At 38.2% G+C, this 25844-nt stretch overlaps 3 protein-coding genes across 4 annotated transcripts in view; 1 reads left to right on the plus strand and 2 right to left on the minus strand.

Moving 5' to 3' along the window:
* LOC127429319 (E3 ubiquitin-protein ligase Siah2-like) overlaps window positions 1-4253 on the minus strand; it is a 48224-nt gene extending 43971 nt beyond the window's left edge. The window contains exon 1 of the mRNA XM_051678283.1: window positions 3600-4253. Within this exon, the coding sequence (XP_051534243.1) occupies window positions 3600-4019 (420 nt within the window). The 5' untranslated portion in view covers window positions 4020-4253. The remainder of the gene's footprint in view (window positions 1-3599) is intronic.
* A 580-nt stretch (window positions 4254-4833) lies between these two features.
* On the minus strand, window positions 4834-13816 carry LOC127429323 (transcription initiation factor TFIID subunit 9-like). Its single transcript, XM_051678287.1, has 7 exons — window positions 13733-13816; window positions 13240-13321; window positions 12977-13113; window positions 12734-12868; window positions 12557-12638; window positions 12284-12394; window positions 4834-6049 (listed from the first exon to the last, which is right to left on the minus strand). The coding sequence occupies exons 1-7, from the start codon at window positions 13766-13768 to the stop codon at window positions 5886-5888; spliced, it is 747 nt and encodes a 248-aa protein (XP_051534247.1). The 5' UTR covers window positions 13769-13816; the 3' UTR covers window positions 4834-5885.
* Window positions 13817-14049: 233 nt separating this feature from the next.
* On the plus strand, window positions 14050-25215 carry LOC127429324 (ras-related protein Rab-24-like). Of its 2 annotated transcripts, none has more exons than XM_051678289.1 (9): window positions 14050-14530; window positions 14789-14915; window positions 14995-15063; window positions 15155-15233; window positions 15723-15790; window positions 22586-22685; window positions 22784-22834; window positions 22947-23095; window positions 24703-25215. In XM_051678289.1, the coding sequence occupies exons 2-8, from the start codon at window positions 14799-14801 to the stop codon at window positions 23066-23068; spliced, it is 606 nt and encodes a 201-aa protein (XP_051534249.1). In that variant the 5' UTR covers window positions 14050-14530; window positions 14789-14798; the 3' UTR covers window positions 23069-23095; window positions 24703-25215. The 2 variants fall into 2 exon arrangements, with proteins under 2 accessions (XP_051534249.1, XP_051534248.1); XM_051678288.1 differs by having other exon boundaries at window positions 22947-23006.
* Window positions 25216-25844: the final 629 nt, after the last annotated feature.

Here is a 25844-nt window from a genome sequence, read left to right on the forward strand (position 1 = left end):
CCCGCAGACAGACACATGACCATGCCCCCCATGCCACAATTCTGTATACATTTTTATTATATTAATTATATTGGTGTGAGTGGTGGTGGCGTAGTGGGCTAAAGCACATAACTGATAATCAGAAGGTTGCTGGTTCAATCCCCACAGCCATGCCCCAGGGGGACTGTCCCTGTAATAAGTGCACTCTAAGTCGCTTTGGATAAAAGCGTCTGCCAATAATGTAAATGTATTGGCTCTCAGGTCAGTGGAAAAGCGTGGCCAGTTTACGATAGGCTCCAGACTGACCTGGCTGTGAACCAGCAGAGCACAGGCTCGGCACGAGAACCATCGCAATTTGGTGGAAAAGTGCTAACAGAGACTAAAGAGTGGTTTTGAACTGTGCCAGTAAGTAACCACCTAACATCCACCCAGAACACCCTAGCAACGCCCTAAAAACTCACCATAACATCCTAGCAACTGCATAACAATGTGCTAGCAACCACTCAGAACGCCTTAGCAATTGTGTCTGCGAGTTTTGCACAAGTAAGCTACTCACATTTTCTTCTAAATGTAAAAAGCTAGTTATGCCAACAGTCGTGTCCAGAAGTGTGGTTTATGCAGAGTAAGCCCACTAACAAGGGGACCAAACCCATGACATTGTGCTTTTGCATAAAGTGCCAAACCTTTCGCTTAGGCCCAGTAAAGCCATTCTAGTTCTGTGTTGATCAGCTGACACATCTTAAGGACAATTGTCATGGATACACCACGTTACATAACAACTTGTGATCGTTTATAAGAGTTCCATGTGCAAAGCTGAAGAAAGGATGATGTGAAGAGGACTGTGTTCATATAAGTTCACTTTGCTAAATGAATTAGGCCTAAATGTAAAGTAAACGTGAAATGCCATTCACAAGTTTTACTTCACATAAACTGATGTATTTCTAAAGTGAAACAGGGCATTCAAATAGCACATAAATGTAGAGAGGGACTTGATTTGATCCATCAGGAATTGACTGGATTATGAAAAGTGGGTGTTTCACACCAGAATGGAGTTGAAAAAGTGAGAGGTGTTGAAAAGGGAAGAGGGATTTGTGTCATGTACCAAGAAAAGGCAGAGTAAGTTACAACATTCATGCATTTACATTTATGCATTTGGCAGATGCTTTTATCCAAAGTGACTTACAGTACAGTTATTACAGGGACAATCCCCCCGGAGCAACCTGGAGTTAAGTGCCTCGCTCAAGGACACAATGGTGATGGCTGTGGGGATCAAATCAGCAACCTTCTGATTACCAGTTCTGTGCTTCAGCCCACTACGCCACCACCATAACACTTTGATAAAAATTCAAGAGGTAAACATTTTCTTTATTTGGAATAAACTGTATACAATAAGACCAAGAATGTACATACATTTTCTGAGCCTAGCCCTTCAAAATAATTGGTTTGTCATTAGTTTATAGATGGTTCATAATAACACCTTAATTGGCACTATTTTTAGGCTTGCCCACTTGATTCAAGCAGCTAACAATTAATATTGCAATATTTTGTTATAACAATCTTATACAATCAATATTCAGGCTGTACATCACCAGTAGGCACCAGAATTGCTATTTTTTTCTAGCTGTCAATGTTATTAACCACACAGACATTCTCAAAGTCAAGTGCCTCTCAAAGCATCTTGAAGGGGAGAAGTGGTCTTCATTCCAAGATTTCTTTTGTATAAAACAGCCACTCTGAGAAACCTGATGTGTGATCACTTTTTCAGAATTATTCCAAAACTCTTGCTCATTTTCACTACATCCCTCTAGTTAACTGAGGTGAGGGCAATTAAATACTTAATGTTGTTGGTACAGAGAGTTGAATAACTAGCTGACAAAGTCCTTTCCCGAAAAAACAGTGGATCCAGTTTTGCTTTCACTGCAAAAGTAAAGGGCGACTTTTTTATTCACCATGTCCTGATTACAGCCACTGAGGAGGAAACATTACCCCAGGGAACAAGAGTAGTGATCAACTTTCACAGGCCAGCGATAACATAGAGAATACAACTTTAATGTACTGATGATGCAATCACGATGGTTTCAGGCCACAGAAAAAAACTGTCCAAAAAGTGTAAAAAGGACACAGAACAAACAAAGAGAAGCATTATCAAACATTGCTATGTATGTTTGAGTGTCCCGACCAGTCCGACACAGCAACAATAGCACAACCAATGGCGCAAGTTTGGGGACTCTGTTTTCTGACCAATGGCAGATGAGTGTTTATGACACCCATTTGAAAACATTCATATTTTGCCATTCCATTTGGTGAAACTAGTCCCACCACAAACTCGCGCCATTGGTTGAGCTTTATCAATGTTCCTGTGTCGGGCTTATTGGGATGCTCAAATCGAGTAAAGTTTGATATCACCACAGAGTCACAGTGTTTACAGTTTTTGGGGAATTCAACCTACATATGGCTTACTTATAGTTGTCTTTGCATGTGGAGGGATAGGTGAAAGCATTTTAACTTTGAAAGAAATTACACACATCAGATTTCAAGGGACAGTTCACCCAAAATGAAAATGTTCTCATTATTTACTCACCTTCACGCCATCTCAGATGTATATGACTTTCTTTTTACTCCAGAACACAAACAAACATTTTCTGTAGAATATTTCAGCTCTGTAGGTCCATAAAATGCAAGTGAATGGGTACCAGAACTTTTTTTTTAATCAATGTCTTCTGAAGTGATCCAAGCAGTTTTGGGTGATAACATACCAAAAAAGTACTCCTTTTGCAACATTAATCTTGACATCTGCAGTCTCCTTGGCGATCATGATTTAAAGATCGATTACACTTCCTAGCGCCCTAGTGCTCTGCGCATGAGTCTAGCACTAGGAAGTGTAATCGATCTTTAAATCATGATTGTGCCTAGAGACTGCAATGGCAAGATGTACAGTGAAAAAGGAGTTACATTTTGGTTTGTTCTCACCCAAACCCACTTAGATGGCTTCAGAAGACATCGATTAAAACCACTGGAGTCTTAAGGATTACTTTTATGCTGTCTTTATGTGCTTTTTGGAACTAAGTTTTGCTCACCATTTACATACATTGTATGGACCAACAGAGCTGAAATATTCTTCTAAAAATCTTTGTGTTCAGCAAAAGAAAGAAAGTCATACACATCTGGGATGGCATGAGGGTGAGTAAATGATGAGAATTTTCATTTTTGGGTGAACTATTCCTTTAATAAGAATATGGACTAAGCCAAGTGAATATTGATCTCTCAAGTTTTAGATTTTCTTTATTTAACCAAACCAGGTTTGTATCACATGACACATGGTTACTTAATATTAAACAGTAAAGAGGGAAGGAGACAGAAAAATATGAATGAAGAAGCAATACACCTGTGGCATCTGAGCTTTATAATTACATAATATGGCCACACTTTCTAAACTGCTGGTTCAAAGTCATCATATAGTGCAAAATGAAAAAACGTTGCTAACAATATGCTGAATTAAACAAAGTTACAAAGAATGTGATCATTGAATGAAACAATGTTGCAGGCAACTTTCGATTTGTTATGAGGGCTGATCAGAGCCCGGTGTGAGCCTGTCAGCCTTACGAGGGGGTCGTTCTTACCTTACACGGAAACGGCAGAGTTGATGCAACTTTTTCCATGGCCAAATTCCTTATGCTCGGTGACAGAGGGCCGCGACAGGTCGGACAACAGCTGAGCTTTTGGCGGCACTGGTTACACACCAGATGCCCAGCCTGGCACTGCAGTATCGGAGGCAGCACATAGTCGAAACACACCGGGCACTCAAACAGCGCTGTCAGTTCGGCTGATTGTCCTGGTAGGGGAGCGGCTGGAAGGGCTACAGCGGCCGCAGGGACCGAACCGGAGCCCGCGACAGAGCCGGATACCCCCACAGCGGCAGCAGCGGTTGCGACGGTGGCAGCAGAGGCGGTCGTTCCTCCGGAGCCTCCATGCTTACTTCCTCCTGCTTTACCAGCTCCGAGTCCTCCGGCCGCACCACCCGCAGAGGACGGACGGCTCATAGCGAGGAGTGTAGATCTATAATGATGTAAAACCCAGACGAGTTCAAGCCCGAGAACCCCCCCGTACACTCCCGACAGAAGCCAGACTCCGTTCCGTGCGATGGTTCTCCAATCCCCCGCGGATACAACATGGCCGCCACAGTTTGAGAGCGAGGAAGGAGTCTATTGGACGAAGGAGCTTTGATAGACAGTCTCATCAGCCAATGAGAGAGCTGCTCTGGATGTTTACGTAATCGGTCCTAACACGCAAGAGAGTAGTGAGTGTTGTGAGGTACACAGCATACAGTTATCATAATTTCACGCAGTCAGAAGACATTTAGGTGCTTCACTCTAAACCATGGAAAACTAAAAAGAATGTAAAAATCAGAGGTTTGCATGGAGGCATGAATTACCCCTATTTAAATCCCCTATTCTTTATGCTTAATTTAAAATACAAATTCCTTATATTCAACATGCATGTTCAAGTTAGAGCAAACGCTTGATGAAATGTGTTTATGCATGTTAATATATTCAATGAAATCACTGAAATGAGTAACAGCATTCATTTTCTCATCTAAAAGTGAATAAGCATTTCTTTTCACAGACCTTGGTAGAGCCCAAGCTTGAAATACACATATTTTCCTTTGTGTCAAGACAATTTTGATTTGCATTCAATCCCTTTCCATACTTTTTTACTATTTATTATTTTCATCTTAAAGGTGCACTCAGCAATTTTTAATCATTAAAAAAGTTGAACTCCTAAAGACATGAATTTTGCAATATATGTAAGAAATCATGAGCACTCACATTAAAATGAAGACTCCAGTCATAACAGTGACCTTATAAAAGCTGTTTTATTCCACATGAAGAGGGTCCACACATGGGGGCGGCCATGTTAGAATCACATGACCGGTCAAATACAACTCGCTTAATCTCTGTAACCGTCCTGTTATTTGACACTTTGGCTCATTGATATAAGTAATCATGTCTGACTGTGAGTACTAAATTTCTACAATGACATCTGAAACTGAAAACTATTTTTTTTTTTTTAATTATGCTGCATCCAAGCCGCTAGGTGTCAGTGTAAGTCCAAAGACAAAAGTTACTGACGTTGTCACTTTTCAATTTAGGACTGTAGACTGTAAAACATTATGCATAACGTAGATGTCTACAATCATTCACAAAGCTTTAATATAATTTGGCATAAATTACGAGGCATTGTCTAATTATTACCATTGACTTTCTGTCTCGACTGCATTTTAAAAGGCATAACATGGAGCAAGAGAGCACCAAACAGATAACAGGACCATAGCGCTATTGCCGGTCACTTGTCTCCAAACCCTCCCTCAATGTCAAATAAAAGCAAGGATATGTTACAGGAATGTCTAAATGCCTGAACAAACTATATTATATAATATTTTATATTATAACCATAGTTTTGTAACACTAAAACCATTCATTCCCGGATTGAAGGTGTATGAATCTTTCCCAGTCTAACCAGCTCCCTCTGCTGGTATATAATTACATTTCATTTTACACCTAATGTTATGGAATAAATGAAAGTAATAAAAGTTATACAATTATTTTGATAAATGTGCATAAGCATCTGAAAAATACAATGGGTTAAATGTGATTAAATTAATTTGAATGTAGCAAAGTTAACTCAACAAAAATGCTAAGTTGCAAAACATCCAAAACCATGTTTTTTTTTTTTTAAACCAATTTATTTATTTTTTACATACACAAATTAACAATAAATTGTAATGGCAACACTGTATTGAGTAATAACCTAAACAAGACCAGACTAATGAGGGGCAGATTGACAACAAACGATTGCTTATTTACAGAATCACACTTGCTTCCACACTAGTAAGGAAACACAGCTGGTCATAAAGCATCATAGTCATCCTCATCTTCATGCTTCCTCTTGAGAGAGGTTGAGTCACTGGATGAATTCTGGGAGACCATATTAGTAGTGATGAGGATGTTCTTGGAGCCGATGAGAGAGGGGTTGATGAGAACATTCTGAACTGTGGGAGTGGCTGGAGTAGCTGTGAATTAAAACAAACAAAATCATTATTAATTCATTAGTTAAATGATAAGTAAGCTCATATTATACTATAAGCATTTACCATATGCTTAAAAAACAAACTTGTCTATCCTGAGGTTGCACTACAAATAATCATTATCCGTCACTTTGACAGACTTTTCCAGAAAATTAGACATACGCCATTCTATGCACACAAAAGAATATTATGAAAGCCAAAAGATGATCTCCGCATTAATGCGGCCCCTTTGTATTTTTTGTATATATTTATATTAGATTTATTTTCTGCAAGAAGTGTTTACATTATTCTTTATATTTTCTGCAAGAATTTTTCTTTTTGTTGGATATAAGATTTTTTACTTATGTATTATTTTCTTTGTTGCACTGCTTTGAGAAGAGTTTCTTGAAAGTTTATAATAATTTTGAGCAATAATTATGTGCAATACAGAGCTTAGTCTATTTATATTAATCCAACATCCCCTACCTCTACTGCCATACATTCCCTTGCTTCTGTATATAACAGATTGTATTTGTATATTGTACATACACACACACACACACACACACACACACACACACACACACTACCGTTCAAAGGTTTGGGGTCACTTGACTGAAATGTTTCTCATGATCTTAAAAATCTTTTGATCTGAAGGTGTATGCTTAAATGTTTGAAATTAGTTTTGTAGACAAAAATATAATTGTGCCAACATAATTTAATTACAAAACTACAATTTTATTAAAAAAAAAAAAAAAGAAAAACGTTTTTGAAATTGATGACTTGGACCAAATAATAAAGCAGCCAATAAGTGCCCAACATAGATGGGAACTCCTTCAATACTGTTTAAAAAGCATCCCAGGGTGATACCTCAAGAAGTTGGTTGAGAAAATGTCAAGAGTACATGTCTGCAAATTCTAGACAAAGTGTGGCCACTTTGAAGATGCTAAAATATAACACAGTTTTGATTTTAGATTTTTTTGTCACAACATAATTCCCATAGTTCCATTTATGTTATTCCATAGTTGTGATGACGTTACTATTATTCTAAAATATGAAAAAAAAAATAAAAAATAAATAAAGAATAAGTGATCCTAAACTTTTGAACGGTAATGTGTGTGTGTATATATATATATATATATATATATATATTAGTCTTATTGTGTATTTCTATTTATACTTATATTTTCTATTCTGTTTTATTATTATCTCTGTTAGGGATGCACTGATACCACTTTTTCTCTTCCGATCCAATTTGTTTCCATAATCAGTTTAGAACATCTTTACATTATTGTGTGGCACTAATTGAGAGTATACTTTAATATGTAAAGAAACACAAACCTCTAACTACACATTATTTCAATATAAATGTAAAGCTTATTAAGAAACACTTTATTGTTAACTAGTATACTGGATCATGTAGCAGCAAAATTAACAGTAATTCCAGTCTTCAAGTCTTCAGTAGAAGAGAAAGTGTTTTCAACTTGCATCTGGACTTTAAAGGATTCAGATCTCTTTTTTGTTCAATTTAGTTGTAAGACATCAGCTCACTTTTCATTCACACAGTTATTTATTGGAACCAATTCAACTTAAATAGTATTATAATTTGTAAACAAATGACATGCGGAGTCTCCGTGGTGTCATGCACAACGAGCCACGTGATAAGATGCGTGGATTGACGGTCTCAGAAGTGGAGGCAACTGGGACTTGTCCTCCACCACCCGGATTGAGGTGAGTAACCGTGCCACCATGAGGACTTACTTAGTAGGGGGAATTGGGCATTCCAAATTGGGGAGAAAAGGGGATATAAAAAAAAAAAAAAAGGTTGACCGATAGTGGATTTTGCTGATACCTGTAACTAAGGTGGTGGTGGAAACGGTTGATAACCAATTATATATATATATATATATATATATATATATATATATATATATATATATATATACAGGTGCATCTCAATAAATTAGAATGTCGTGGAAAAGTTCATTTATTTCAGTAATTCAACTCAAATTGTGAAACTCGTGTATTAAATAAATTCAATGCACACAGACTGAAGTAGTTTAAGTCTTTGGTTCTTTTAATTGTGATGATTTTGGCTCACATTTAACAAAAACCCACCAATTCACTATCTCAAAAAATTAGAATATGGTGACATGCCAATCAGCTAATCAACTCAAAACACCTGCAAAGGTTTCCTGAGCCTTCAAAATGGTCTCTCAGTTTGGTTCACTAGGCTACACAATCATGGGGAAGACTGCTGATCTGACAGTTGTCCAGAAGACAATCATTGACACCCTTCACAAGGAGGGTAAGCCACAAACATTCATTGCCAAAGAAGCTGGCTGTTCACAGAGTGCTGTATCCAAGCATGTTAACAGAAAGTTGAGTGGAAGGAAAAAGTGTGGAAGAAAAAGATGCACAACCAACCGAGAGAACCGCAGCCTTATGATTGTCAAGCAAAATTGATTCAAGAATTTGGGTGAACTTCACAAGGAATGGACTGAGGCTGGGGTCAAGGCATCAAGAGCCACCACACACAGACGTGTCAAGGAATTTGGCTACAGTTGTCGTATTCCTCTTGTTAAGCCACTCCTGAACCACAGATAACGTCAGAGGCGTCTTACCTGGGCTAAGGAGAAGAAGAACTGGACTGTTGCCCAGTGTTCCAAAGTCCTCTTTTCAGATGAGAGCAAGTTTCGTATTTCATTTGGAAACCAAGGTCCTAGAGTCTGGAGGAAGGGTGGAGAAGCTCATAGCCCAAGTTGCTTGAAGTCCAGTGTTAAGTTTCCACAGTCTGCGATGATTTGGGGTGCAATGTCATCTGCTGGTGTTGGACCATTGTGTTTTTTGAAAACCAAAGTCACTGCACCCGTTTACCAAGAAATTTTGGAGCACTTCATGCTTCCTTCTGCTGACCAGCTTTTTAAAGATGCTGATTTCATTTTCCAGCAGGATTTGGCACCTGCCCACACTGCCAAAAGCACCAAAAGTTGGTTAAATGACCATGGTGTTGGTGTGCTTGACTGGCCAGCAAACTCACCAGACCTGAACCCCATAGAGAATCTATGGGGTATTGTCAAGAGGAAAATGAGAAACAAGAGACCAAAAAATGCAGATGAGCTGAAGGCCACTGTCAAAGAAACCTGGGCTTCCATACCACCTCAGCAGTGCCACAAACTAATCACCTCCATGCCACGCCGAATTGAGGCAGTAATTAAAGCAAAATGAGCCCCTACCAAGTATTGAGTACATATACAGTCAAAGAACATACTTTCCAGAAGGCCAACAATTCACTAAAAATGTTTTTTTTATTGGTCTTATGATGCATTCTAATTTTTTGAGATAGTGAATTGGTGGGTTTTTGTTAAATGTGAGCCAAAATCATCACAATTAAAAGAACCAAAGACTTAAACTACTTCAGTCTGTGTGCATTGAATTTATTTAATACACGAGTTTCACAATTTGAGTTGAATTACTGAAATAAATGAACTTTTCCACGACATTCTAATTTATTGAGATACACCTGTATATATATATATACACACACACACCCGGTCAAAAGTTTTGAAACACTTACTCATTCTTTATTATATTTTTTTTTTTTTTCACATTTTAGAATAATAGTAAAGTCATCACAACTATGGAATAATAGAAATGGAACTATGGGAATTCTGTTGTGACTGAACAAAATCCAAAATAAATCAAAACTGTGTTATATTTTAGCATCTTCAGAGTGGCCACACTTTGCCTAGAATTTGCAGACATGTACTCTTGACATTTTCTCAACCAGCTTCTTGAGGTATCACCCTGGGATGCTTTTTAAACAGTATCGAAGGAGTTCCCATCTATGTTGGGCAATTATTGGCTGCTTTTCTTTATTATTTGGTCCAAGTCATCAATTTTAAAAACTTTTTTTTTTTTTATTAAATTTTAGTTTTATAATGAAATAAATTAATATGGTGGCACAATTATATTTTTATCTACAAAAACTAATTTCAAACATTTAAGCATACGCCTTCAGATCAAAAGATTTTTAAGATCATGAGAAACATTTCAGTCAAGTGTTTCAAAACTTTTGACCGGTAGTGTATATATACACAGTTGTGCTCAACAGTTTGCATACCCTTGGAGAATAGGTAAGATATGTTTTCAAAGAAAACATGAGCAGGCAAAACACATTTCTTTTATTTCTTATGGGATTCATATTCAACTGTAGGTTATAACAGAATGGCACAATCATAAAACAAAACATGGCAACAAAGAAAAAAATGAAATGACCCCTGTTCAAAAGTCTGCATACCCTTAGCTCTTAATACTGTGTATTGCCCCCTTTAGCATCAATGACAGCGTGCAGTCTTTTGTAATAGTTGTCTATGAGGCCCCAAATTCTTGCAGGTGGTATAGCTGCCCATTCGTCTTGGCAAAATGCCTCCAGGTCATGCAAAGTCTTTGGTCGTCTTGCATGAACCGCACGTTTGAGATCTCCCCAGAGTGGCTCGATGATATTAAGGTCAGGAGACTGTGATGGCCACTCCAGAACCTTCACCTTCTTCTGCTGTAACTACTGGAGGGTCAACTTGGCCTTGTGCTTAGGGTCATTGTCGTGCTGGAAAGTCCAAGAGCGTCCCATGCGCAGCTTTTGTGCAGAAGAATGCAAATTGTCTGCCAGTATTTTCTGATAACATGCTGCATTCATCTTGCCATCAATTTTCACAAGATTCCCCGTGCCTTTATAGCTCACACACCCCCAAAACATCAGTGAGCCGCCACCATGCTTCACAGTGGGGATGGTATTCTTTTCACTACAGGCCTTGTTGACCCCTCTCCAAACATTGCACTTATGGTTGTGACCATAAAGCTCTATTTTGGTCTCGTCACTCCAAATTACAGTGGGCCAGAAGCTGTGAGGCGTGTCAAGGTGTTGTCGGGCATATTGTAACTGGGCTTTTTTGTGGCATTGGCGCAGTAAAGGCTTCTTTCTCGCAACTCGACCATGCAGCTCATTTTTGTTCAAGTATCGTCATATTGTGCTCCTTGAAACAACCACACCGTCATTTTCCAGAGCAGCCTGTATTTCTCCTGAGGTTACCTGTGGGTTTTTCTTTGTATCCTGAACAATTCCTCTGGCAGTTGTGGCTGAAATCTTTCTTGGTCTACCTGACCTTGGCTTGGTATCAAGAGATCCCCGAATTTTCCACTTCTTAATAAGTGATTGAACAGTACTGACTGGCATTTTCAAGGCTTTGGATATCTTTTTATATCCTTTTCCATCTTTATAAAGTTCCATTACCTTGTTACGCAGGTCTTTTGACAGTTCTTTTCTGCTCCCCATGGCTCAGTATCTAGCCGGCTCAGTGCATCCACGTGAGAGCTAACAAACTCATTGACTATTTATACACAGACACTAACTGCAATTTAAAAAGCCACAGGTGTGGGAAATAAATTTGTGTGTGTCACCTTGTGTGTCTGTAACAAGGCCAAACATTCAAGGGTATGTAAACTTTTGATCAGGGCCATTTGGGTGATTTCTATTATCATTATGATTTAAAAAAGAGCCAAACAACTATGTGATAATAAATGGCTTCATATGATCACTATCCTTAAATAAAAGACAGTTTTTTTGCATGATCAGTCATATTTTCAAAATCAATGCCAAAATTTCACAATTTCTGCCAGGGTATGCAAACTTTTGAGCACAACTGTATATACACAGCTCTGAAAAAAATTAAGAGACCACTGCAAAATTATCAGTTTCTCTGGATTTACTATTTATAGGTATGTGTTTGAGTAAAATTAACATTTATATATATATAAATAATATTTCACCAGATGAAGTTTATTGATGAGGAATAAACAACTGAGCAATAAAAAAAAAATCTATCAGAAACTATTGGCATAGATCTTTGCAGATAACCGAGTAAACTATCGGCACTGATTAATCATAAAACCAATATATCGGTCTACCTCTAATAAAAAATATAAATTAATTGTCTAGTGTAGCCTATGTGTGCACAGCCCCTAAACTGCTCCACCTGTGGTAGTTTACAGATCCTTTTTTTTTTTTTTTTTTTATCTACCCAAAGATTTGGGTAGGCATTTAATTTAAAGTAATTAAAAGCAAGCATAAAATTTTACACATGCTCATTATACATCTTCTGACACTGTAAAAATGTATCTAACTGACATACAGGCAGAACTGCTTTAATAATCAACCATTCTACGATGGAAACTGGTACACACCTGATTTGACAGAGGCAGCCTGTGAAGAGGGAATCTGAACAGTGAAGCGCTGGCCTGTCAGTGACACAGGTGTCCCTACTTTTGACCCCACCGTCTGCACTGAGGTTGTGCCTGTGAAAAACATAGCGATGATCATATCAATTGAGTTTCAAAATTGTATGTAGATTATTTCATTGTTCATCCATAAAAGGAATAAAGTAACAACTAAAAGCTCTTGTAATAAGAGAGCTCGGTAGATGTATTTTAGAAACACGACATGCTCGACCAACTGACCGAAAGTTGGAGTGCTTGGCCTACTGGAAACTGCCCCCACACTCAACCGTGGCACTGTTATTCTGCCCGCAGACGAAGTCACCTAGACATCAGAACCATAGTACAAATCAAACACACTTAAAGGTTCAAAAATGGTAATAATGTGTCATAAGAGTTTGTTTAAAAAAATAGCAATACCTTTTTCTGCAAGGACTTAAGTCTGTAGTTGGGTGCAGTTAGACAGTAGCGGTCCGGTGGAAGTCGTGGACCAGTGTATGGCTTAATAAGGGGTAACGGGGTTGTGTTCTTCTGCCTCGAGATTTCCAACAGAAACTGAAAGGACAGACAAACCACCAACTGATTTATTCAAGCACTAACTATGTGATCAAATGAAGTCACAAACATGTTAAATGTTTAGTAAAGACATCAAGGGAGACTTACATCTCGAGGTGGAGGTGACGTGAAGGACTGATCCACTCGACACTGAATTGCTAACCTTATATCATCTGCATCCACACTGGACTTTTTAGCATGGGTGGAATATATTTTTGCATCTTCAATAATAGTTGTTACATATCCTATTAAAAAAAAATGACAGGTTGACAGTGGCTAATGTTTTTATTGAACAGGTTACGACTACAGAAACGCAATTGCAAGACTTTGTTGGCAATAAAGTGAGTTATTACTAACACATGCTGACTTACTGTATGTAAACTCCAGCATCTGATTGATGACTCTGGGCTCATACTCAGTGATTCCCATGTCTTTAAGAATCTGCATCATTACCTTTAGTTAAAGCAGGGGAGGGGGAAAGAAAGCAAAATTACATTTAGGCAATATTACATATACTGTACCAAATTCTGCCATTAGCTCGATACTCTGGTGCTGTCTATGTAAAACTGTATTTTTATTGCAATTAAATATAAATGCTCGAAATGACAAACCTTTAATTGATTAAAAAAAAATCTGATTTATACCACAACGGTTCATGAATCGCGCCAATTCAAATATAAAGCCACTGCAGTACAGTGGCTCGGTTAGCGCGCTAACACGCGCATGCATACTAAGAAGTATAAATTAGATTTTTAAAATGTGTAGCTGCTCTTTAATCACGCTACTGTGTTCGCTATTGTTTAAAATAAAAAACACACGCTAGTATTTCTACAGTTGTAAATATGTTCCTGTGGCGTTATTTACCTGTGCATCTTTTGGCACTGTTTTCGGAGACGCCATTTTCACATGAGCTCAGTTTCTCTTCCTCTGAGCACACTGCGTGTCTAAACACTAGTAAGCCGCCTTACTAGGCAGTAGAAAGCGTTTTTGGCCACCATAGGCGGTGCAGGAGCACCGTATCCACTCTAGTAGAGGAAACCGTGACTGAGGAGACGAGCAACCAATCACAGACGCGATTCGAGTAGCCAATCAGCAGCATGTTTAGACATTCAACGGACCTATGATGCTGAATATGTTGTCTAGGTAGGCAGCTCACCAGGTTTTGAAACAGAGTCATCCACGGTTCCCTCTGAAGTCACAGCTGCCACTACATACATATAAAGAACACACACTAGTTTATTCCAGCTGACTCTACACTACAGTTCCTCTTTCAGCGAGTATATATATAACATCTGCCAGGCCATTGACTAACGTTTTTCCGCGTGTACAGGGAAAACATGGCTTGGAAAGACTAGATGTGCTGGATTTAGTGATGTTGCTGTAAGCGAAGCTGCCCTCTTCTATCGTTTTAGGGTAGAAAGGATTGAACAGACCGCTAAAGATTATTATTTATGACCGTATCCACAGTGTAAAGTGTATTGTGAATAGCAGCTTATGTATTTATGCATCGGAGCATCTATTTATTATTGTGAGCTTTTGTGGTTATTTGACTCAATGTAGATTGCTAACTGAATTTTTAGCCACCCAGTTACAGTACTCATCTGTTCGTAAAGTTACTCTAAATACTCCAAAACCAGGACATCAGATACATCAAGAGCACAGGTAAGTGAAATGAATGATTAAGACAACTAATCATAAGTGTGTTTTATCTAGCCATTGTTTTGTTTACTCTAGTGGAAATATATTATTAGCAAAAGCTAGATATGTAAACATAGTATTTGCCTAAAAGAGAATCACTTATTATCATTATTTATCTTTTGTCAAATCTGTTAAAACTAGCTATGTCCAAACAGTGATGTTATGTCTACACAATTGACCTTTGCCTTCTTTTCTCTATCTTTGGTGTATTTTTCTACACAGCTATATAATCATGACTGCCATGCGAGTGGATGCTAAAGTGGTCATGCTTGGCAAGGAGAGTGTTGGTAAGACCAGTCTTGTGGAGAGATATGTACACCGCCGCTTTCTTGTGGGCCCATATCAAAATGTAAGTATGTGTTGCAGTAGAAAGCTCTGATGTGACTGAGGTTTATGTATTTATTAGATTGTCATGTTTTTGTCTTAAGACTATAGGGGCTGCATTTGTTGCAAAAGCCCTCAGTGTCGGTGATAAGGTGATTACGCTGGGAATATGGGTAAGTGTTGTTACTTAAGGTTTTTTTTATATGTTCGTTATAGATATATGGACTATTTGTTAGTGACGCCATACATTCTGTTTCATTTCAGGACACTGCTGGGTCAGAACGTTACGAGGCCATGAGCAGAATCTATTACAGAGGAGCCCGTGCCGCCATCGTGTGCTATGGTATATCTACACTCTCCATGGTTCCCAGTTGTGAAAAAGGGAATTTTAAATAACACTGTAATTTCCAGGCCAGGAAGAGTCATAAAAATTGACCTATACTTTTAAAAGTCATGGAAAAGTCTACAGAAATAAATTCAGTTATGCTTTTTTGAGTGCAATGTCAAAACAATATATATTTTTAAATTCTTCTCCAGTAAACAAGAACAACTACACAACTCTTCTTGAGAGTTGGTCAAAAGGTGTGGGAATCCTTTCGTTTACGATTTGACTGAATGATTAAATTTTTTATCTAAAGAAATCCAAAGTCCAGTGTGTAGGCCTTCTACCTACTGTAGTCTAACAGTCAGGTGATTTTGAGCAAGTAAATTGCTCATACGTAGTACCATGTGCTTCTACGCAGTTTATGTGCTTGGATGAAAAAAAAAATTGTGTCCTAAGTGTCTTTTGTTTTATCTTAACTATGTGCCTGTCCTTGAAATTTGCTCTTAGACTTGACTGACAGCAGCAGTTTCAGAAGGGCCAGGTTCTGGGTGAAGGAGATTCAGAACTGTGAAGAGGTAAAATGTGCCCACATTTCTCACAAAACAATAAAGGGTCTCACTCGCTAATAAGTAGTGTACTGATGTGTGCAGAAAACATTCTGGCGAATTCACAATTGGTGCATACGTGCATAAATATATTTAACACATTCTAAACATATATGCTAGGGTTGTCGATTTAACATGGTAATTTAGTGTGATTTATTATATGAAAATAACGTGTTAAAATAATTAACACATATTTATGACTCTTGAACCGTACATAAATTTAGTAATAAAAGTTCAGATTTTCCTACCATGGAAGTAATTTAAGCTTGAAGTACATGTGGGGGCCTGGGTAGCTCAGCGAGTATTGACGCTGACTACCACCCCTGGAGTCGCGAGTTCGAATCCAGGGCGTGCTGAGTGACTCCAGCCAGGTCTCCTAAGCAACCAAATTGGCCCAGTTGCTAGGGAGGGTAGAGTCACATGGGGTAACCTCCTCGTGGTCGCGATTAGTGGTTCTCGCTCTCAGTGGAGCACGTGGTAAGTTGTGCATGGATCGCGGAGAGTAGCATGAGCCTCCACATGCGGAGTCTTCGCAGTGTCATGCACAACGAGCCACGTGATAAGATGCGCGGATTGACGGTTCAAAAGCGGAGGCAACTGAGACTTGTCCTCCGCCACCTGGATTGAGGTGAGTAACCGCACCACCACGAGGACCTACTAAGTAGTGGGAATTGGGCATTCCCAATTGTGAGAAAAAGGGATAAAAAAAAAAGAAAAAAGCTTGAAGTACATGAAACTTTGTGTTTATGAGCCGTATCAGCAGATTCAGTCAGCACACCTTAAACAAACCTCACAAGCAGCGCAGCCAGAGAATGAGATCTGGGTACTGTTCCACTTAAAATATTTATGCCTTTCCCTCGCTAACTTCCCTCTGTCTCATGGACTCGGATGTATGTCATTGCTTACGTTGCGCGAGTGCCCACTACTGGCGGGACCCGTGCAATGGGTTTAACTGGAACACTATAAGCCCTTGATCACTTGGAGCATGTTGAAGGCGGATTGTGAAATTATTTAGTGATTTTTGCACCTGAGAAGACAGCATTTTTGGAGATTGATGCAATCACAGATTCAGGTAAATTTTAGTTGTAATTTCAGAGGCTTATGCATAAATCTTAGAGAACGAAAAAATATATTTTTTATTGGAATTAATTGTTAGAAAGGATTAATCACAAAAATGATTAAAAAAAATTATGTACTGTGCTACTATAACATGGCTTTGAAACAAACAGTCAGTTTAACCTTTCTAAATTGCTTAATTGACCTAACCTAGAGTTGTTTGGGGGTGGTGGTAGTTTAAGCACAATCTGTGCTGTGATGTTACAAACAAGTTGCATTGTGGGGTATGGAGCTTCCTGAAGCGTACATCACTTAACGAAGTGGAATGGACTTCCAAAATGGTGGAGGGGATTCCCTCGAGGGGAAGTGCTTAGGGAAGTTAGCAAGTGGATGTTTAAAGTGAAGTGGAATGCAGCCCTGGTCACACATGACATGTTCTTGGCAGCTAGATGAAGCACAACAGAATGCTGGGATCTCGAAACTCAATTTTCAAAGTTTTGACTACTTGTAACTTGACTCAGCATTCTAAAAGCCAGTGAGATGCTCCAAAAGCGTCCATCAGAAAAAAGTGCAGACAGACCTCAAGAACGCATCCTGTGAGATTCAATAGACAGATTAACGAATTCAGTTGCAAAATGGATGGCAGTCGACTGTAGGCTTCTGCACAATGATACTGGAATAAAACAAATGATAGTATATTGACATCTAAAGCCACTTATTGTCTAATAAATGCTTTACTAGTCTAGCACAATAATCCAATATATTTAAATCTGAATTATATATAAATATATACACAGTTGAAGTCAGAAGTTTACATACACTTAGATTGAAGTCATTAAAACTAATTTTTTAATCACTCCACAGATTCAATATTAGCAACTATAGTTTTGGCAAATCGTTTAGGACATCTACTTTGTGCATGACACAAGTAATTTTGCCAACAATTGTTTACAGACAAATTGTTTCACTTTAACTTAATCACAATTCCAGTGGGTCAGAAGTTTACATACATTAAGTTAACTATGTCTTTAAGCAGCTTGGAAAATTCTAGAAAATGATGTCAAGACTTGATGGCAATTAGCCAATTATCTTCTGATAGGAGGTGTACTGAATTGGAGGTGTACCTGTGGATGTATTTTAAGGCCTACCTTCAAACTCAGTGCCACTTTGCTTAACATCATGGGAAAATCAAAAGAAATCAGCCAAGACCTCAGTAAAAAAATTGTGGACCTCCACAAGCCTGGTTCATCCTTGGGAGCAATTTCCAGATGCCTGAAGGTACCATGTTCATCTGTACAAACAAGAGTACACAAGTATAAACACCATGGGACCACGCAGCCATCATACCGCTCAGGAAGGAGACACATTCTGTCTCCTAGAGATGAACATAGTTTGGTGCGAAAAATGCAAATCAATCTAGAACAACAGCAATGGACCTTGTAAAGATGCTGGAGGAAACCGGTAGACAAGTATCTATAGCCACAGTAAAACAAGTCATATATCAACATAACCTGAAAGGCTGCTCAGCAAGGAAAAAGCCAGTGCTCCAAAACCACCATAAAAAGCCAGACTACAGTTTGCAAGTGCACATGGGGACAAAGATCTTACTTTTCGGAGAAATGTTCTCTGGTCTAATGAAACAAAAATGTAACTGTTTGGCCGTAATGACCATCGTTATGTTTGGAGGAAAAAGAGCGAGGCTTGCAAGCCGAAGAACACCATCCCAACCGAGAAGCATGGGGTGGCAGCATCATGTTGTGGGGGTGCTTTGCTGCAGGAGGGACTGGTGCACTTCACAACATAGATGGCATCATGAGGAAGGAAATTTATGTGGATATATTGAAGCAATATCTCAAGACATCAGCCAGGAAGTTAAAGCTCGGTCGCAAATGGGTCTTCCAAATGGACAGTGACTCCAAGCATACCTTCAAAGTTGTGGCAAAATGGCTTAAGGACTACAAAGTCAAGGTATTGGAGTGGCCATCACAAAGCCCTGACCTCAATCCGATAGAAAATTTGTGGGAAGAACTGAAAAAGTGTGTGTGAGCAAGGAGTCCTACAAACCTGACTCAGTTACATCAGTTCTGTCTGGAGGAATGGGCCAAAATTCCAGCAACTTATTGTGAGAAGCTTGTGGAAGGCTACCCAAAACGTTTGACTGAAGTTAAACAATTTAAAGGCAATGCTACCAAATACTAACTAAGTGTATGTAAACTTCTGACCCACTGGGAATGTGATGAAAGAAATAAAAGCTTAAATAAATATTTCTTTCTACTATTATTCTACATTTCTCTACATTTCACATTCTTAAAATAAAATAGTGATCCTAACTGACCTAAGACAGGGAATGTTTTCTACAATTAAATGTCAGGAATTGTTAAAAACTGAGTTTAAATGTATTTGGCTAAAGTGTATGTAAACTTCTGACAACTAAAATTAAGAGACCACTGCAACATTATCAGTTTTTCTGGATTTACTATTTATAGGTATGTGTTTGGGTAAAATGAATATTTTTTATTTTATTCTATAAAGTACTGACAACATTTCTCCCAAATTCCAAATAAAAATATTGTCATTTAAAGCATTTATTTGAAGAAAATGACAACTGGTCAAAATAACTAAAAAGATGCAGTGTTTTCAGACTTCGAATAATGCAAAGAAAACAAGTTCATATTAATTTATAAACAGCACAATACTGTTTTAACTTAGGAAGAGTTCAGAAATCAATATTTGGTGGAATAACCCTGATTTTCAATCACAGATTTCATGCGTCTTGGCATGCTCTCTACCAGTCTTTCACATTGCTGTTGGGTGACTTTATGCCACTCCTGGTGCAAAAGCAGCTCGGCTTTGTTGAAGGAAGCATGTTTTCTTCCAGAATAACCTTGTACGTGGCTTGATTCATTTGTCATTCACAAAGATGAAACGATTCCAGCCTTGCTGAAGCACCTCCAGATCATCACCGATCCTCCACCAAATTTCACAGTGGGTGCGAGACACTGTGGCTTGAAGGCCTCTCCAGGTCTCCGTCTAGTCATTAGAATACCAGGTGGAGGAACGGTGATGATCTGGGGAATCAAGCCACATACAAGGTTATCCTGGAAGAAAACTTGCTTCCTTCTGCTCTGGCAATGTTCCCCAACTCTGAGGATTGGTTTTTCCAGCAGGACAATGCTCCATGCCACACAGTCAGGTCAATCAATGTGTGGATCGAGGACCACCGGATCAAGACCCTGTCATGGCCAGCCCAATCTCCAGACCTGAACCCCATTGAAAACCTCTGGAATATGATCAAGAGGAAGATGGAAGGCCGCAAGCCATCAAACAAAGCCAAACTGCTTGAATCTTTGCATCAGGAGTGGCATAAAGTCACCCAACACCAATGTGAGACTGGAAGAGAGCATGCCAAGATGCATTTAAAGCTGTGATTGAAAATTAGGGTTTTTCCCCCAAATATTGGTTTCTGAACTCTTCCTAAGTTTAAACATTAGTATTGTGTTGTTTATAAATGAATATGAACTTGATTTCTTTGCATTATTTGAGGTCTGAAAAAAACTGCATCTTTTTTGTTATTTTGACCAGTTGTCATTTTCTTCAAATAAATGCTCTAAATGACAATATTTTTATTTGGAATTTGGGAGAAATGTTGTCAGTACTTTATAGAAAAAAACAAAAATGTTCATTTTACTCAAACACATACCTATAAATAGTAAATCCAGAGAAACTGATAATTGGTCAGTGGTCTCTTAATTCTTTCCAGAGCTGTGTGTGTGTGTGTGTGTGTGTGTGTGTATTGTAAGGGGGAAGTCACCCACTGGCCCAAGGACGGTATCCAATGGCGTGGCTGAAGGTCTCCTGCGTGTTCTGTCTTATCGTGCGCGACATTAAATAATACTTTGATTATTTGATTTGAGTTCCATGTTTTTTATTAATCTTATCATTAATTCTTTTCTTTATTTCATCTGACTCCAATTATGAAAAACCTTGTTGATGTATCTATGCTCTGAATTTAGTAATTCTCTCTTCTAGACTGCATTTGTTATTTCAATGTTATTTGGGTCCTGTGCTGGTCAGACACAGGTCCTTTAACTACAAATTCATCAGTTTCAGATATTAGTAAGTTTTAGGCTAAGTCCTTATATGTTCTCGGCTTTATCCGTTTAGTCTTATTTTGCTAAGTTCTATAATAGATTCTCGGTTTACCGTTTAGCCTCTTACATACTTAACTAATGGGTTACTTCTGAAGTAGCTTAATTAAGCCAACTCTGACCATAGATTTGTAGTTAACAAGAAATATACTAGAAAACAGTCCTTCAGAATGAATCATAATAACAATTTATTTACCAGGTAATAGTAATACATTCAAACAATCCAATTAAAATAATAAATCAAACTCAAAGCTATCAGTGAACCAAACATAATAATATATTTAAAGTTGTATTCCATTCAAACATTTACCAAACATAAGAAATACAAATTGCAATTACCTGGTAGTGAAAAAACTACATGCAAACGACGAAGGATGGGAGATCTGATTTGCAGATTCCTTCAAACATTTATCAATAATAAGAAATACCTGGTAGAGAAAAAACTACATGCAAACGACGAAGCATGGGAGATCTGATTTGCAGATTCCCCGAGCTTCTCTGCCATCCTTCCTTAAGTACCAAACGATTCCATTGTTATTTCAGATGTGTGTGTTTGATGTTATTTAGGATTTGGTTTACAATTTAGGGAGTTGTAAGTCGACCTTTGAGTAGGTTGTTTGATGTTTACAAAGAATACACCTAATCTGCATACAGCATCTGGTCTCTGTGTGAGACTTGAGAGGGGCATGCCCCGGATAGAATACTGTATTTTATTAAGTTCTGAAATCTTACTTGTGATTTGACTTTGCTGAAAGGGAATGAGACCGTTTTACCAGTTGCACTGAGACCTCTTGAATGATACCAAACATGTATGATCAGAAAACCTTTTACATTACAGAACAGGATAAGTCATAACTTAGTTTTTAGTGTCCTTAAAGTGACCTGAGGTGAGAGAGAGAGAGAGAGAGCAGATGTGAGTGTGATTTGCGTTTTATGGTCCCCAATCAGTGGGGTGTGTTTTCTCAGGTGGAGATGCTCCTCTTTGTGAGAGTTTTATGACGTTGGTTCTCGCAGAGTTCTTTGACTTTCCCGGAAGTGATGCAGATAATTTTTGTGACAATCTTACAATATGTATGTATATATGTGTGTGTGTGTGTGTGTGTGTGTGTGTGTATATATATATATATATATATATATATATACACACACATACATATATATATTATTTGAATGATGTATTATTGAATTATAATGAATTATCTTTAGTTTGGGGCCTTTCTTAGCAAACATTGATATGCGATTAATTTGATTAATTAATCGGCTTGTCATGTAATTAATTAGATTAAAATTTGTAATCGATTGACAGCCTTAATATATACATGGATATTTAAGACAACTTTACACAATCTGTGTTTCTAAGGCCACCAGGAGTCTCTCTGGTTTTAAAAGAAATCTATACAAAATTTACAATTAAAGTACAAACTTATGGATGAATCATGATTTCTTGCACACAGTCAAAATTATGAGCATATTCATGGTTAGTGACTGAGACCTAAAAACACACACAAAAAACCTCACAAGATAAATCAAACCAAACATGCATCATTTATTTCATTCCTAGCACTGTAAGATATATTTGTGTGGTACCAAGAGTGACCTCACTGAAGCAAACCGAAGTGTTCGGCAAGTAGACTACCATGATGTACAAGACTTTGCAGATGGTAAGCACATATTCAGCTTTTTGTCTTAATCTGTATACAAATATTTCTGTCTTTATATAAAACTGTACAATAATGGCAAAAATAAACTTCCACTGCAGAAATAGGTGCACAACATTTTGAGACCTCAAGCAAATCAGGAAAAAATGTTGGTAAGTGATACTTCAACATATCTGCTCTATTGAGCACTACAGATGTGTAACACATGATTAGACGCTTAGAGGTTTCACTTCTTGAATTAGTTTTTTTTTAATTTTTATACAGATGAGGTATTTCAGAAGGTCGCTGAGGACTACAGTAACTGTGCTTTGGAGTTCATGCAAGGTGTGAATTTGTCAGACAATCAAACATGGAAATTTCACAGCCTGTGTGCAATAGGAGGATGAGGACATCTTAAGATTTCCATCCTGATGGTTTTACAATATTTCCATTTCCCTCTTTATTCTTTTGTATCTGTAACACACGGTGCAAGGCTTTCATGCTGACTTACCTTCTAACAAATGTGCCATTCTCTCAGTTAATTGTTACTTAGAGGATGCTTTTTATCAAAATGACCTACAGTGGCCCGAAAGCATTTGCACACTTAAGCCACACTTAAAAATGAATAAGATGGATGGTTGGATGGATAGATACAGTAGATAAATGGATAGGTGGATGGATGGATACAGTAGATGGATGGATGGATGGATAGATACAGTGGATGGATGGACAGGTTGATGGATGGATGGATGGACAGACAGACAGACAGACAGACAGACAGACTGATCAGCCACAACATAAAACCACTGACTGGTGAAGTGAATAACATTTATTATCTCGTTAAAATGGCACCTGTCAAGGGGTGGGATATATTAGACAGCAAGTGAACAGTCTTTTCATTAATTTCATGTGTTGGAAGCAGGAAAAACGGGCAAGCGTAAGGATCTGAGCGACTTTGACAGGAGTCAAATTGTGATGGCTAGACGACTGGGTCAGAGCATCTCCAAAACGGCAGGTCTTGTGGGGTGTTCCCGGTGCTGAAAAACTTAATGCTGGTCATGATAGAAAGGTGTCGGAACATACAGTGCATCGGAGCTTGCTGCATATGGGGCTGCGAAGCCGCTGACCGGTCAGAGTGCCCATGCTGACCCCTGTCCACCGTTGAATGTGCCTACAATGGGCACGTGAGCGTCAGAACTGGACCATGGAACAATGGAAGAAGGTGGCCTGGTCTGATGAATCATGTTTTCATTAAGATCATGTGGATGGCCGGGTGCATGTGCGTCATTTACCTGGGGAAGAGATGGCAGCAGGATGCACCATGGGAAGAAGGCAGGCTGGCGGAGGCAGTGTGATTCTCTGGGCAATGTTCTGCTGGGAAACCTTGGGTCCTGACATTCATGTGGATGTTACTTTGACATGTACCTCCTACCTAAAGATTGTTGCAGACCACGTAAACCCCTTCATGGCAATGGTATTCCCTGATGGCAGTGACCTCTTTCAGCAGGATAATGCGCCCTGCCACAATGCAAATATTGTTCAGGAATGGTTTGAGGAACATGATGAAGAGTTCAAGGTGTTGCCCTGGCCTCCAAATTCCCCAGATCTCAATCTGATTGAGCATCTATGGGATGTGCTGGAACAACAGTCCGATCCATGGAGGCCCCACCTCGCAACTTACAGGACTTAAAGTATCTGCTGCTAATGTCTTGGTGCCAGATACCACAGGACACCTTCTGAGGTCTTGTGGAGTCCATGCCTTGATGGGTCAGAGCTGTTTTGGCGGCATAAGGGGGACCTACACGATATTAGGCGGGTGGTTTTAATGTTGTGGCTGATCGGTGTAGATAGATGGATACAGTGGATGGATTGAATGATTGTTTTTTATCTATTAAATAGATTATTATTTATGCAAAATAAAATTCATAATTATTTATTTATTTATTTATTTATTTTTTTTGTGTAGCTCAAGGGTCCAAATACTTTTTGGGACCTCTGTGTATGACCTGACTTGATTATTTTTATTGTGTCATCCTCACAGTGGAAAAGGGAGTGGACCTGGGGCAAAAGAAGGACTCTTATTTTGACAACTGCTGCCATAACTGACTTATAACAGGAAAAAACTGCTGCATCATATGGTCTATTTTGGAATGATTGGAGGCTTGCTGTCTTTTATACTCCTCAAAGCATCAACTGGGGTGTCCTGATTATGTTTAGCTTGGATCTCTTTTTTTGCTGTGCAGTATTTTGAGATCAGGCTGATTGAAGAAGATAGAGGATTCTACTTGTGTTGAACACTTTTTCTTTGTCAAGAACACTTTCTGAACCTGAGAATGATAACTGAAGCAAATATCAACAATGCATTGCAATCCATTTGACCAAAAAGAGGAGACTGCACAAAGAAGTGTGCTTTAGAGAAAGATGCCATTGCATGGAGATAATTGTTGACAATGTTCCCAAAGGCCCTCTGCTTCACCCAGATAATGCCTTGAGTGATTTGAATCACCTTTTTATATATAAATTATATATATATATATATATATATATATATATATATATATATATATATATATATATATATATATATATATATATATATATATATATATATATATATATATATAGTGTGTGTGTGTGTGTGTGTGTGTGTGTGTGTGTGTTTCTATTTTAGCAGAATTAGCAGGTTTTGAGCATCAGAATGTTTACACCTTGGAAAAGTTAATTTGTCTGTATTGTGATGTATTAACATCTTTGTTTTATATATATATATATATATATATAATATATATATATACATATACACACACAGTACAAAGCTGGAGCGGTTTAAGTTGCAGTTTTCACAAATCTGAGATCAATTTAACCATTTTTGTCATAATGGTAAAGGTTTGGATATTGAATAGGTGTGGATGAATACTGATAGTAAAAGGCCATTTTCCACCAGGAGCCTACTTTTGTTCTATAATAAAGCTCATGACACCAGGGGAAAAACTGTTAGAATGTTTTAAGCTCATAAGATAACACTTCACACAATATGGTGCTTTTTGTTAACATTAGTAAATGAATAAGGTATCATGAACTAACAATGAACAATATTTTTTTACAGCATTTATTCATCTTTGTTAATGTTCATTTGTAAATGTACAGTTCATTGTTCATGTTCATAATGCAAAATGTTTATTT

Source organism: Myxocyprinus asiaticus, chromosome 38, assembly GCF_019703515.2.
Source record: "Myxocyprinus asiaticus isolate MX2 ecotype Aquarium Trade chromosome 38, UBuf_Myxa_2, whole genome shotgun sequence".
In the NCBI taxonomy this organism is placed as follows: domain Eukaryota; kingdom Metazoa; phylum Chordata; class Actinopteri; order Cypriniformes; family Catostomidae; genus Myxocyprinus; species Myxocyprinus asiaticus.

What these genes read in the sequence shown, in the direction of transcription:
- LOC127429323 (XM_051678287.1), bottom strand. Translation starts at nt 13,768, where the DNA reads ATGGCGTCTCCGAAAACAGTGCCAAAAGATGCACAG. An exon ending in CAGTGCCAAAAGATGCACAG is followed by an intron (nt 13,322 to 13,732) that starts GTAAATAACGCC and finishes CTTTAACTAAAG; the next exon opens with GTAATGATGCAGATTCTTAA. An exon ending in CGTCACCTCCACCTCGAGAT is followed by an intron (nt 12,869 to 12,976) that starts GTAAGTCTCCCT and finishes CTGTCCTTTCAG; the next exon opens with TTTCTGTTGGAAATCTCGAG.
- LOC127429324 (XM_051678288.1), top strand. Translation starts at nt 14,799, where the DNA reads ATGACTGCCATGCGAGTGGATGCTAAAGTGGTCATGCTTGGCAAGGAG. An exon ending in TGCCGCCATCGTGTGCTATG is followed by an intron (nt 15,234 to 15,722) that starts GTATATCTACAC and finishes ATTTGCTCTTAG; the next exon opens with ACTTGACTGACAGCAGCAGT. An exon ending in AGATTCAGAACTGTGAAGAG is followed by an intron (nt 15,791 to 22,585) that starts GTAAAATGTGCC and finishes TTTCATTCCTAG; the next exon opens with CACTGTAAGATATATTTGTG.